Source organism: Budorcas taxicolor, chromosome 11 (genome assembly GCF_023091745.1).
Source record: "Budorcas taxicolor isolate Tak-1 chromosome 11, Takin1.1, whole genome shotgun sequence".
Classification (NCBI taxonomy): domain Eukaryota; kingdom Metazoa; phylum Chordata; class Mammalia; order Artiodactyla; family Bovidae; genus Budorcas; species Budorcas taxicolor.
Window position 1 is genome coordinate 160,510,634 of NC_068920.1, and position 13,436 is coordinate 160,524,069.

The 13,436-nt window shown below is 41.2% G+C and overlaps 1 protein-coding gene across 4 annotated transcripts in view; it reads left to right on the forward strand.

Moving 5' to 3' along the window:
- NUP214 (nucleoporin 214) overlaps positions 1-13,436 on the forward strand; it is an 89,270-nt gene that overhangs the window by 35,801 nt on the left and 40,033 nt on the right. For all 4 annotated transcript variants that reach the window (XM_052647938.1, XM_052647937.1, XM_052647939.1 and 1 more), the window contains 3 exons: positions 496-657; positions 2,744-2,843; positions 12,296-12,371. In XM_052647938.1, the coding sequence (XP_052503898.1) occupies positions 496-657; positions 2,744-2,843; positions 12,296-12,371 (338 nt within the window). The remainder of the gene's footprint in view (positions 1-495; positions 658-2,743; positions 2,844-12,295; positions 12,372-13,436) is intronic.

Here is a 13,436-nt window from a genome sequence, read left to right on the forward strand (position 1 = left end):
ACCTCGGCTCATTTCAGCTTGAAGCCATGTCCTGTCTCAGGGCTCACCAGCCATGGTGCTCGTTATCTCTGATGGCTTGCTGACAGGACCTATGTTGGGCTGTTAGATCTTCAGCTCAGAGGCTCAGGATTTTGTACTGAAGTGACTCCTAAGTAGACCAACGTAGGCATGAGGTACTAGAATGGAGAGATTTGTGAGAGGAGAGCTAACTATTCATTGCTTTGTATGGGCATAGAAGTTATATCTCACTCAGTGTCAGAGGAAATGATCATATAACATATTTTCGCCAGTAGAAGTGGGCAGACAAATAGCATACAGCATCTTTGAAAGATAAAAGTGCCAACCTGTCAGTTTGCCAGTATTTTCTGTTAATGCTTAAGGATTTTAAATCTTCGCATTTTCCCTGCAACCTAACATGGAGAATTTACCCTTTTAATTTTTGTGTGTGCTTCTGTTCTGACCCACTGTCTCACTTAACTTTACTTTTTCCCTCAGTGTCTACACCTGCTAGCAAAATTATTCCCCAAGGAGCTGATAGCACCATGCTCGCAACAAAAACCGTGAAGCATGGTGCACCTGGCCCTTCCCACCCCATCTCTGCCCCCCAGGCGGCCGCTGCAGCAGCACTGAGACGGCAGATGGCCAGTCAGGCGCCAGGTAAAAGCACCGGTACAGGGGCTGATGCTGAGCTTTCTGAGCCACAGGCCAGGACACAGCGGCCAAGAAACAGCGGGCCCTTCACTGCCTTTCAGGAAAGAGGACTGATGTGACAGCTCGCGCCTTTTGGGGGAGAGTTCTGAGAGGGCAGACTCAGTTGGGAACTTGCCCTTAAAGGGCTGTATAAGATCTACCATGTTAAGTTCATTTGCATCATTTCTTTTTAGATGCAACATAATAAGGATTCATCCCTATTTTTTAATAATGTCTGCTTTAAGCCCCAGAATTAATCTTTGCTGTTAGATCACCTAATAATGTTAGAGTTGTCTCGTAGTATTTTAAGGATCCAAGCCACCCTGTGCAATGAGTGTACATGTGCCCGTTTTGCTTTTGAGTAATGCTCGGTTTCGAGAGGCAAAGGTCACCAACCGATACGCAACAAAGCCCAGACTCCAATCCTGTGTTCTTTGTATTGAAGTACAGCTTTTTCTTAAGATTGCAGTTTTAACCTGGAAACCTGAAGCTCTAAGGAGCTAATCAGCTCCTGCATTTTGTCAGTGGTTTGTGGCTCTCCATAATCTTCTACATCAAGATTTCTAGGTAATTTGCCTTGGAATTCAGTTAATCAGTTTTTACAAGCCAGTGCTTCTCAACCAGAGGCTCTTTTACTCTGCCTGCTTCCCCTCCAACAGTTGGCAGTGGTGCTGGCCTGTAGTGGGTAGAGGCCAGTAATGCTGCAAAGAAACTCCCAAAAGCACAAGAGAACCCTACAACAAAGGATTATCTATCCCCAGAACGTCAGTAGTGCTAAGAGTGAGAAACTTGGCTATAAATCATATTTTTGTTTTAGCTGAATGAATTTTTTTAGTTTTATACCTGCTTAGAACATATGCCAATTTACACTAAAATTTTAAAAGATGGAAAAGACATGGTGGTTTGATTTAGCCAAAAATACTTGCCATTAGATGATAATAGATCTCTAGGGAAAGTTCAGATTAAAACCCTTACTAAGACACCTAAAACAGATATGAAAGAGAAAAAACAACAGAACTTTTTAAGGTACTTTTGAGCATTCTGAAAAATATAAGAATTCCTTGATGTTTTAAATATTAGTCGGACCAAGCAGAATCTTAGCATTGTACTGAACAGATCCAAAATCAAGCTGATTGATTATTTATCAGCTTCAAGTCTACCAGGATTTAGGATTAGTCCATTCTCAGCAGGAGGTGGTGTGATCATTTCAGAAGACATTATTCAAAAACAGGTTTCGAAGGTGTGGGCACCTGTGAGTGTCAAGGATGAACTACGTGCAGTCATAAGCAGGGCATCCCTGGCGACTCCCTGAAGGAGGGGCTGGAGTGAGCTGCCGTAGAGCCACCATCCTACCTGGGCTACAAGTCCAACCACCCCAAAATAGTTGGAGAAGATCCAAGAGCTTTGCTTAGGCCTTAATAGTTATTTATAAATTATAAGACACATATAAAAAAGGTATGAAAGCTGATGAGCCTAAGACAGGTGAGTAAGTGCCACATCAGTCCCTGGTACCTTTCCTTAATTCAGGCCTGCTTGGCCTCCTCCTCCATTTTGGTTCAAGCTCCATTTTTCATATTTTATTCACTGTGTCTATCTCACTAAAGCATGAACTTCTTTAAAGAAGACACTGTATTTTAGACATTTTTTGTATTCCGAGCACCTAACAGAGTCTGACAATAATAAGCTCATGTGAAAGAGTGGTTGAATGAATGAATGCATGGTGGAGGCAGAAACACTGGTAATCCTCTAGCTCCTGCCCTTTTCCAGGACAAGCCAATATGGCAGGTATCTCAGCTCTGCTCTATAAAAGCTGGCTGGTGAATTCCTTTTTTCTGAACTAGTACACTTGATTAAATTGCACAAAGCTTCATTGGATAATCTTTATGAAGGGCGTAGGCCAGGTGTTCCATTGAACACAGTGCTGCAGAACCACCTAAATTTCCTTTATATAATAAGTTTGCATTCTGCTTGTGTCCTAGTTATTCATTAGACCTGGCTAGAATTTTGATCTTGTATTGCAATTAACGTGCCTTTCTCTTCTCTATTTAAATAGCTGTCAGTACGTTGACTGAATCAACTTTGAAGAATGTCCCTCAAGTGGTAAATGTGCAGGAACTGAAGAATAATGCTACAGCCCCCTCCGCAACCATGGGGTATGTTACTGCTTCAGTAGTGTGTTTCAGCCAATGAATTATTCTGCAGTAGCGTAGAACTGCCTGCAGGGAGCAGCAGTGCTATTGTTCCAGTGTGACTTTCCTGCACAACTTCAGGTTATCAGAGGAGCGGAATGGACAGCTAATCTCAGGCACACAGTTGGGCTTTCAGGAAATTGTCCTCTCCAACTGGTAGTAACAGTTGCCTCATAAACTTCCAAAGTCTTGGTGTTACATACTCAGTGTGCTGTTTGCTGTATGTAAGTCTGCATGTGGTACACGTTACAGTTATTAAGTCAGGTAAGGTGGAGGGTTTGATTTATTTTGGGGGCTCCTGAGTTGACACTTCAACTCTAACGCAGACTGTTGATTCTAAAAACCCAATGATGGTCTCTCCTCCCTTACTTCCCCTCTCCAGGCATTCCTGTTTGTTTAAGTTTCTCATATTGCTTGTATGAAAAAGCAGTGGTTTAAAAGGCAGAAGCTCTGTTTGGAGACTTCCAGTTTCTCCCCATGCCACATCTAAGAGCTGGATCATTGCTGCCAGAACTGACTTTTAAGTGTGAATCTGTGTTTAGAATTCAAGGCATTGACTCCCTCCCACTGTTGTGGGCAGCACGGTTCATAGAACATGCCGGTGTCCTGTTGCTACCAAGTATTTTGTAGCCAAGAGCTGTGCAGTGTGGCTCGGGGAAGAGTTGAGGGCTGTATCCTCAGTTTGAATGTAGAGATCGTGAGGACCAGGGTCATTCAGGGGGTTAGTGTCTGGTGCCTGTGACCAGTCCAGCTGCGAGAAGAACAGCCGCTAACCCTGTGTTTTTTCCAGTTCACGTTAGCCCGCTCCTCCCCCACCCTAGGTCTGCTCCTGGTTCGGTTTTGGCTTTATCAAGTGGCCCTGCTTCACTAGTCCACTGGCCTTCTCTTTTCTCCACATTGGTCCATTTATCAACACTGCCAGGAAGTTCTTAGTTATCTCAGGGCCATACTAACAGCCAAAAACAAGCCTAGCTTTCCTATCTTATAGTGACCTTGAAGCTTTGGTATGCTGTTCAGACCAAGATGGCATTTGTGGTTGTTGTGAACATCTCAAGGGAAAGAACTATGCATTCGAGTTTGGGAATTATAGCCAGATTCCTAGTGTAGGGTAGGCAAGGAAAAGCCACCGCAAGGCAGAATCTTACATAAGACAGGAAAAGCCAGCTTAATGGTGAAAGAAACATGGTCTGGAATATTTTAGCTGTTCTCACAATATGTGAGAAGCACCTCTTGATGATCTCCTTTATCTTATCTCAGGCAGTGTTTTCCTCCAGTGATTCATCTGAGCTAATCATTGATATGAGCTTTGTTAAAGGAGCAATTCTGAGTTTGCCCTTTTTTCTGACTTAAGAAAAATAGACATAGGAGTTTAAAAAGAGTTGAAGAAACTCTTCTTTTCTCCGCAGAATTGGACTCTGGTTATTATTAAACTTGTATGCCCAGCATGGCACCTGGAATGTTGTTTCTTTTTAATACCTTGTTGAATAATAGGTGAATCTAAGCACAGTTGGTAAGTGGAAATTGGTATTTACCACCTTCTCCAATAAGAAAGCTTGAGAGGGAATTATACTCATTATAAAATTACTTTCAGATTCTGTTAAGCAGTAGTTTCCTGAGTGTTTTTTGTTTTTGCTTGTTTTGTTTTTGTTTTTGGTGGCACCTCGAGCCTTTATGGGATCTTAGTTCCCTGACCACGGTGGAACCCATGCTTCCTGCAGTGGAAACAGAGAGAGTCTTAACCCCTGGACTGCCAGGGAAGTCCCTCCTAAGTGTATTTTAAGTATTTAATTTTGCATTTAACTTCTCCTGAGTAACATCTTAAAGAGATTTATTATAAGATGAGGTTCTATGTTTCTGCCACTGGTATAGCTTATGTTCACTGGCCTCACCCCGCTCACCCCTTATATTGACCAGTCATCCTGTTTTCAGGAAGAGGGCTTATTTGGGGCACACTCATGCTATTTAGACTCCTCACCAGCGCCCAGGCACTTGATTCAGCAGATTCCTAAGGGATGTCTGCCATGAGCATGATAACGCCCTGGATATTTGGGGTCCAGTAGTCAGTAAGATATACCAAATCCCCACTTTCACGACACTTAGATTTTAGCAAGAAGACAGCCACTAAGCTACCCATTTCACATCAGTTATTTAACTGTAGTATAATGAGTTTGATGAAGGAGAGGTACAGGGTGCTAAGAATGCTCACAGTGAGGCAGTCTGGTCAAGTCTGGGGCTGACGAGGTTAGGAAGGAAAGATGTTTCAGCTGGAAGTTGAGAGGCGACCAGAAGTTGCCAGGCAGAGTGGAAGAAGAGTGTTGTAAACAGGGGTTGCCGGAGCTGGGAGAGCCCAGAGCTGGGAAAGGGCAGCGCAGGTCTGAGGGCAAGTGAGAGGCCAGTGTGTCTAGAGTTCTGGCAGGAAATGGAGGGTGAAGGAAATAGGGCCAAATGAGGTGAGAAATGTGGTGGAATTTTGTATTGGTTTGTTGTTTTCCAAAACACACCCAGATCGTCATTCCTTTCAGGAATTTTGGCCTTCGTTTCTTCGTTCTTTCTACAAATACTTAAGTAGCATTTTGTATATGCCACACACTGTTCTAGGTGCTGAGAATAACACAGTTAACAAAACAGACCCCGCCCCCCAAAATCCCCAAACCCTGCCCTAGTCACAGAGAGACAGATGACAAGTAAGAGTCATCTAAATACAGTGTTTTAGAAGGGGATAGGTATGACAGAGAAAATTAAAGCAGAAAAGGGGTTTAGGGACTTTAGTCCAGACGTGGTTGCAGTTTTAAATAGAGGCAAAGAAGGTGCTTCTCCTACATGACTAATGACTAACATGTCTCAGAAATACCAGACCATATTTTTTTCACCACAAAACTGGTGATTCTCCTGTCTTATATGTTGATAATACTCTGCCTTGCAGTGGCTTTTGACATTTCACATTTGAATAAAGACCAGAGAGCAGACTCATGAATATCCTAAGGATGAAAGCCCCAAGCACCAGGCCTGTAGTGAGATCTTGTCTGGCAGGTTCAGGATGAAGCCAGGCAGCCCCTGGTGGCTGAAAGGAGAGAAGAGAGTGGGATAGGGCCAGGGTACAAATCCAATAACATCTGGTAAGCCTGGTTGAGGACCTAGCTGACCACTGGATGCTGAGTAACCTGATCTAATTAACATTTGCTTTTTTAAAGCAATTTTAGTAATTTTTAAAAATACTGGGGCATGATTAACACACAGTAAAATTCACCTTTTTGTAGTCTAAAATTCCACGAGCTATGATAAATGCAGATCATTTTGTTGACCTGTGAGTTTAGCAAGAAGTTTCTGGTTCGTATATTTAGAATAGATGAGAAGGGCTGGAGTGAAGAATAAAAAAAGGGAGAACAGTTAAGAAGCTATTTCTTTTTTTATTGTGGGTAAATATATATATAACAAAATTTATTATTTTAACCATTTTTAAGTGTGCAATTCAGAGACATTAAGTATGTTTACAGTGTGTATAAGTGTCACCCCATCTGTTGCAGAACTTTTTCATTATCTCATACAGCGATTGTACCCATTAAATAGTAACCCTTTATTCTGCCTTACTTCTAGTCCCTGGTAACCTCTAATACACTTTCTGTTGCTAAGAATTTGCTCTATATGTAGTATTTGTCCTTTTATATCTGGCTTATTTCACTCAAATTTTTAAGATTTATCCATGTTGTGAAGTGTTAGTTGCTCAGTCATGTCTGACTCTTTGTGACCCCATGGACTGTTTGTTATCCACCAGGCTTCTCTGTCCATGGAATTCTTCAGGCAAGAATACTGGAGTGGGTAGCCATTCCCTTCTCCAGAGGATCTTCCAAACCCAGAGATCGAACCCAGGTCTCAGGCACTGGAAGCAGATTCTTTACTGTCTAAACCACCAGGAAAGCCCATGTCGTAGCATATGTCAGAGTTTCATTCCCTTTATGACTGAATAACGTTCCGCGGTATGCATATGCCCTGTTTCGCCCGTCCGTTCATCTATAAGTACACACTCGGGTCTGGGGCTTCCCCGTCTTGACTCTTGTGCGTGGTGCTGCACTGAGCACTGCTGTGCAGCCCTCTCCTTGAGTCCCTGCTTCTCAGTTACTCTGGGTAACGTTTTAGGAGTAGAATTGCTAGAGCATATGGCAGTCTACTTGCTGAGCTAAATGTAGTTCAAACTTTTCCAAAGCAGCTGTACCATTTTGCATTCCCAATAGCAATATATGAGGTTCCAGTTTCCCCACATCCTCACTAATATGTGTTACTGTCCATCTTTTTGATTATAGCTATCCTAATGGATGGACATGGTATCTCCTTGTGGTTTTGATATGTGTTTCCCTGTGACTAATGATATTGGATGTCTGTTTGTGTGCATATTAGCCATTTGTGTCTTCTTTAGAGAAATATCTTTAAATCTTTTGCCTGTTTTTAAATTGGGTTCTTTATCTTAATTGTTGAGGTGTCATTTTCTTTTTTTTTAATATTTATTTTAATTTATTTATTTGGCTGCGCCAGGTCTTAGTTGAGGCACACAGGATTTTTGATCTTCATTGAGGAAGATTTCTTTTTAGTTGCAGCATGCAAATTCTTAGTTGCAGGATACGGGATCTAGTTCTCTGACCAGGGACTGAACCTGGGACCCCTGTGTTAGGAGCAACAGGGAAGTCCCAAGGTGTCATATTATTTATGTGATCTAGACTCAAGTCTCGTATCAGATACATGATTTGCAAATATGTTCTCCCATTCTTTGTGTGGTTTTCACTTTCTTAATGGTGTCCTTTGAAACAGCAGTTTTTAATTTTGATGAAATTCGATTTATTTTTTTCTTTTATTGCTTGCACTGTTGGTGTCTGATATATGTTTAAGAAACCATTGCTTCATGCAGGATCATAAAGATTTACTCCTGTGTTTTCTTCCAAGTTTTATATTTGGAACCCTTACATTTAGGTCTTTGATCTGTTTTGAGCTAACTTTTGTAAATACTGTGATTTGTGGTCCAATATTTTTCTTTTGCATATGGATACTCAGTTGTCCCAGGGCCTGTCTGGTGGCTCAGTGGTAAAGAATCCGCCTGCCAGTGCAGGAGACGTGGTACCATCCCTGGGTTGAGAAGATCCCCTGGAGAAGGAAATGGCAGCTCACTCCAGTGTTCTTGCCTGGGAAATCCTGTGGACAGAGGAGCTGGGGGAGCTACAGTCCATGGGGTCGCGCAAGAGTCAGGCCACCCAGTTGCCACAGCACCATTTTTGGAAAAAGCCTTTTTTCCCCTTGAATTGTCTTGGTACACTGACTGGTTTTCTAATGTTAAACCAATCGTCAGTAATAATGTATTCAACTTTTTCATATATGGTTGGACTCAATTTGCTAAAATTTTGTTAATAGTTTTGCATCTGTCTTAATGAGGGATATTGGTCTATAGATGTTCTTTTCTTATAATGTCTTTCTTCCATTTTAGCTTCAGAGTAATACTAGCCTTATAGAATAAGTCAGAAAGTGTTCCTTCTTCTTCAATTTCCACTAAGAGTTTCTGTAGATTGGTTACTATTTCATCTTTAAATATTTGTAGAATTCACCAGTGAAGTTATTTTGGCTTGGAAGTTTCCATTTCTTTAGTACATATACGACTGTTCAGCTTATCTACTTCTTTGGTAGTTTGTATGTTTCAAGAAATCCATTTCACTTGAGTTGTTGAATTTATTGACATGTTTTTCATTAATAGTCACTGATTATCATGCTTTAAATGTATATAGATTTTATTTTCCTCTTAATAGTAATTTGGGTCTTTTTTTTTAACCTCATCAGTCTAACTAGAGTTTTATCAATTTTATTGATCTCAAACAAGCCAGCTTTTGGCTTCATTGAATTTTTTTTTTTCCCCTACTTGATCTTTATTTCATTTTCCTGCTTGCTTTGGATTTTATTTACTCTTCTAGTTTCTTAAAGTGAAGGCTAAGGTCATTGATTTGATGCTGCTCTCTTCCAACACAGGCATTTGGTGCTATAAAGTTCCGTCTAAGAACTGCTTTGGCTACCTCCCACAGATTTTGAATGTTTTTTTTTCATTTTCATTTAGTCCAAAACATTTTGGGTTCTTTGTATACATATGGGATATTTAAAAGTGTGTTAGTTTCTAAATAATTGGGCATTTTCTAGATATCTTTTTGTTATTGACTTTTAATTTAATTCCATCATGGTTAGACATGTTTTGTATGACTTGAATTCTTTAGGTTTTATGGAGACTTCTTCTATGACCCAGAAGTGGGATCAGCAAGGTTTTTCTTTTTTAAGGGCCATACAGTAAATAATTTAAGCTTATGGGAGATACAGTCTCTGCTTCAACTACTCAACTCTGCCGTTGTAGCCTGATTGCAGCCATAAACAAAACGTAAATGAATGGGCATGGCTTTGTTACAGTTCAGCTTTTTTTACAAAAGCAGGCAGCTGGTCTTTTGTTTCTAGTTTGCCAATCTTTGATCTAGAATGTCAGTCATCTTGGTAAATGTTCTGTGCCACTGCTCTTATTGGGTGGCATGTTCTATAAATGTCAGTTAAGGTGGTTCGGTTCAGTTCAGTCTCTCAGTCTTGTCTGATTCTTTGCAACCCCATGGACCGTAGTACGCCAGGCCTCCCTGTTCATCACCAACTCCTGGGTTTTATCCATTGAGTCAGTGATGCCATCCAACCATCTCATCCTCTGTTGTCCCCTTCTCCTCCTGCCATAAATCTTTCCCAGCATCAGAGGCTTTTCAGATGAGTCAACTCTTCAAATCAGGTGGCCAAAGTATTGAAGTTTCAGCTTCAACATCAGTCCTTCCAGTGAACACTCAGGACTGATATCCTTTAGGATGGACTGGTTGGATCTCCTTGCGGTTCAAGGGATTCTCAAGAGTCTTCTCCAACACCATAGTTCAGAAGCATCCATTCTTCGGTGCTCAGCTTTCTTTATAGTCCAACTCTCACATCCATACATGACTACTGGAAAAACCATAGCTTTGACTAGACGGACCTTTGTTGGCAAAGTAATGTCTCTGCTTTTGAATATGCTGTCTAGGTTGGTCATATCTTTCCTTCCAAGGAGTAAGTGTCTTTTAATTTCATGGCTTCAGTCACCATGTGCAGTGATTAAGGTGGTTGATGATGATAATTTTCTATCTGGTTATTCCATCAGTTAATGAGAATAGTATTGCTATATTCAAGTGTAGCTATGGATTTGCTTATTTTTCTTTCAGTTCTAGCTTTTTTTTCTGCCTTATTTGTAGTTCTGTTGTTAGTTACATAAACATTTAGGATGGTCACATACTTTTGATGAAATGGAGGTAGATATATGTTACAGTGCCATTTTCTGCCTGTGGTCCTTTGATTTCTGTTTTCAGTTGTGGAACAGAACATTTCAGATGAATTTCTGATGATCTCTTCTCAGGTGCATACTGCTAGTAGAATACAGTCATCCAGAATATGATAATTCCGAGTTTGGTATTTCCATCTCCTCTTGAACATTTCTAGCTGTTGATTTCCATTGTTTTGGTTCATGATCATGTACAAGTCTTTGAACACATTTATTTAGCCGTATACTGTCCTTTTCTGCTTGTCTGTTAGATCATGGTGGATCTGATTTAATCAGTTCGTTTACTAGCTGAGTGCATGAAGAGCATTTATTTCTCTGCTGGGTCATCATGTAGCCCAGTGTGTAAATACTGTGAATCCTAATTTTGCATGTTTGGGGATTTAGGACACCCAAGAGATTTATGGCTTTCTCACAAATAAACAGAAGAATAATTGCACTTAGTCTGCTTCATGCATGATTTAATTTACCATCATATCATAACTAAGTTTGAGGTATAAATGTTCTAAAGTTGGGTGAATTGCTGTTTTATTTTTATTCGTAGTTTTTTTTTAGCTCATCTTTGAGAAAGCATGAAAGATTTTCATTTCCCTTGTGACTCTCATGAGCTGCAATCATTTTTCCACCTAACGCTGCTGTGTCTGCCCAGGGATTTCTCAGTCCCAGCCTCTCATGCACACATTCCTTTTCTTGTTGGAGTGTAAGCCGATGGGGGAGTGTCCCTGTGTACCTGCTTGGTTAAGTATCTTGGGGGACTGGTGTGCATTTCTTCAGAGAGGCACACATTTGTAGTTGCTTCTCTCTTCAGTAGGAAAATAAAGAGGGTTTTATTGAAAACAATTGCATTTTTTTTCCTTCTCTCTAAATCTAATAAAGTTTGGGAAGGTTCTCGTGTTATTCCAAGAGAGCATCCGGAGGTAACTGTAAGATTATTAAGATGTTTGATAATTTTTTCCCATAAGGCGTGGGTTTATTTTTGTCTTTTCTCTCACAAGTTAACTTTTTAATGGAAAATTGTTAATCCTCCTTAAGCAGAAGTTCTGAGAAATAAAACCAGATGCTATAGTTGTTACTGCTATACCCACCAGTCAGAGGAGCTCTGGACGGAGGACAGATACATTGATGAAAAGAATTGCTCCCAGGAGCCAAGGATAGAGCTTTGGGTTGAACAGGGGATTTTTTTTCCGTCACATATTTACACTAAGTGGGCTTCCCTGATGGTTCAGTGGTAAAGAATCTGCCTGCAGATGCAGGAGATGCAGGTTCAATCCCTGGGTCAGGAAGATCCACTGGGGAAGGAAATGCCAACCCACTCCAGTATTCTTGCCTGGGAGATCCCATGGACAGAGGAGCCTGGCAGTCCATGGGGTCGCAAAGAGTCAGACATAACTGAGCAACTAAGCAACAGCAACAACAAAATTAACACTAAGTAGTTATTAAAATAACAGTTCCATGCACACTGTGTTCAGGGATAACAAAAGATGGCGAGGACTCTTTCTACATAGACAGGAGGCACTTTTCACGTTGACACTACAGCAAAAGTGCAGGTTGGGCACGAAGCTGTGGTATGTTTTAACTCTCCTGTGTGCTCATGTGGTGAGCTCTCGGGGCTAGTTGCTAGGAGAAGCTGAGAGCTCTGCTTTGAGAAGATCACATACACCCCATCGATCCTGATGAACATTTTCTGAGACTTGGAGAAGAGAATCAGGAATTTCCCACATGGTCTGGAATGGTGGTGGGTGATGGGGAGGAGGTGGAGAAAGCTTTCTCTTCAAATAAGAAAAAGATCTACTTCAGAATATCCGTAACTTTTTTTCCTTAAAATTTCAGGAAGAAGATACATTTTAAGGTCATTGCTTTGACTTTTATGCTAAAGACCCAAATTTCATGTAAAGAATTGATTGTTCAATCAGAAACATGTCAAATGATTTTGATTAGGGTCTGAGACATCTGTGTTCTACCCCAGAACTGGTATTACTTTTTTGACAAAAGGCAGCTCAGGGTTGAGTGTGAGTCTCCCCCAGTCTCGCCTTTCTCTTGAGCGTGTGCTTTGTGTTTCCAGCTCTTCAGTGCCGTGCTCTGCAGCCAAAACGCCTCATCCGGTGTTGACCCCAGCGGCTGCTAACCAAGCGAAGCAGGTAAATTGCGGATTTTTGCTTTGCTAATGTGACATGCAGTGACTGTCCTTGTAACTGAAGACAATCTGGTACTAAGTCCCCACACTGTTTATTTTTTATTTTATTTAAAAATTTTTTTCCCACGTCTTTTAAATGAACTCTGAAAAAGAACTGTGATCCTTTCCCCACAATTCATGATGGTCTTCACCTAGTAGGTCAGTCAGGACCCGATGATGTCTTTGTCGACCATGTGACATTCTGCATCTGGTAATCTTGGGTCATAATTCTCTGTAGGGAGGGTATCTGTATGGAGTTGAAGTTTACTTTCATTTAATCTTGTCTTAGTTAACCCATACAACAGCCATATAGACAAGACAGATGTTCAGCTACGTTTCACTAATGAAGAAACCAGGGCTCAAGTGGCTGACACAGGCTTCCACCTGTAGTGGATGGGGAACCAGGGCTGGAACCCATCTTCCGGCTTCTCCCTGCCCACTGCTTTGTTCCTTGTACCTTTGGGCATCAGCCTCCAGGGAGTAGAGTCTTCTGCTTTCTCCTGTCATCCTTGTTTCTCAGCCTGTGAATCTTCAGTGATGTTTGTTATATCTGCCTGCAGGCTCTTGCCTGATAAACATGGTCTCTTACGAAAATAAGTTATATTGTAGACAGCTAAACAATCCAGAAGAAAATAATAGGAGATGGTGGAAAGGCAGATCAAGCCCTCTCTGAAACTTTCCCTAAGAAAACCTGGTTTCTCTGCTACTCAACTCTGTCTCTAGAAAGATCATTTTAGACTGTGTTTGAGATTGACCCTCAGAACTTGCTTAATGTGAGTTCTCAGACATGGCTGTCTCCTCCGTAGTTTGCCCTGACTTAACATGGCACTTCAGCAGTTAGCGTTTGGTCTTTCTTTTGGAGCTTTCCATCTTCGCCTTGGAGGACACGTGGTGAGGCACAAACCATAACGAACAAGAGAGAAAGAGCATTGACTGGAGATGGATAAGTTGGGCGGTTTTGCTTCTTACCCTTACTATAAGTTTAATTGAGAGCCAGGATGTATTTCATTCATTTACTTCTTCCTTCATT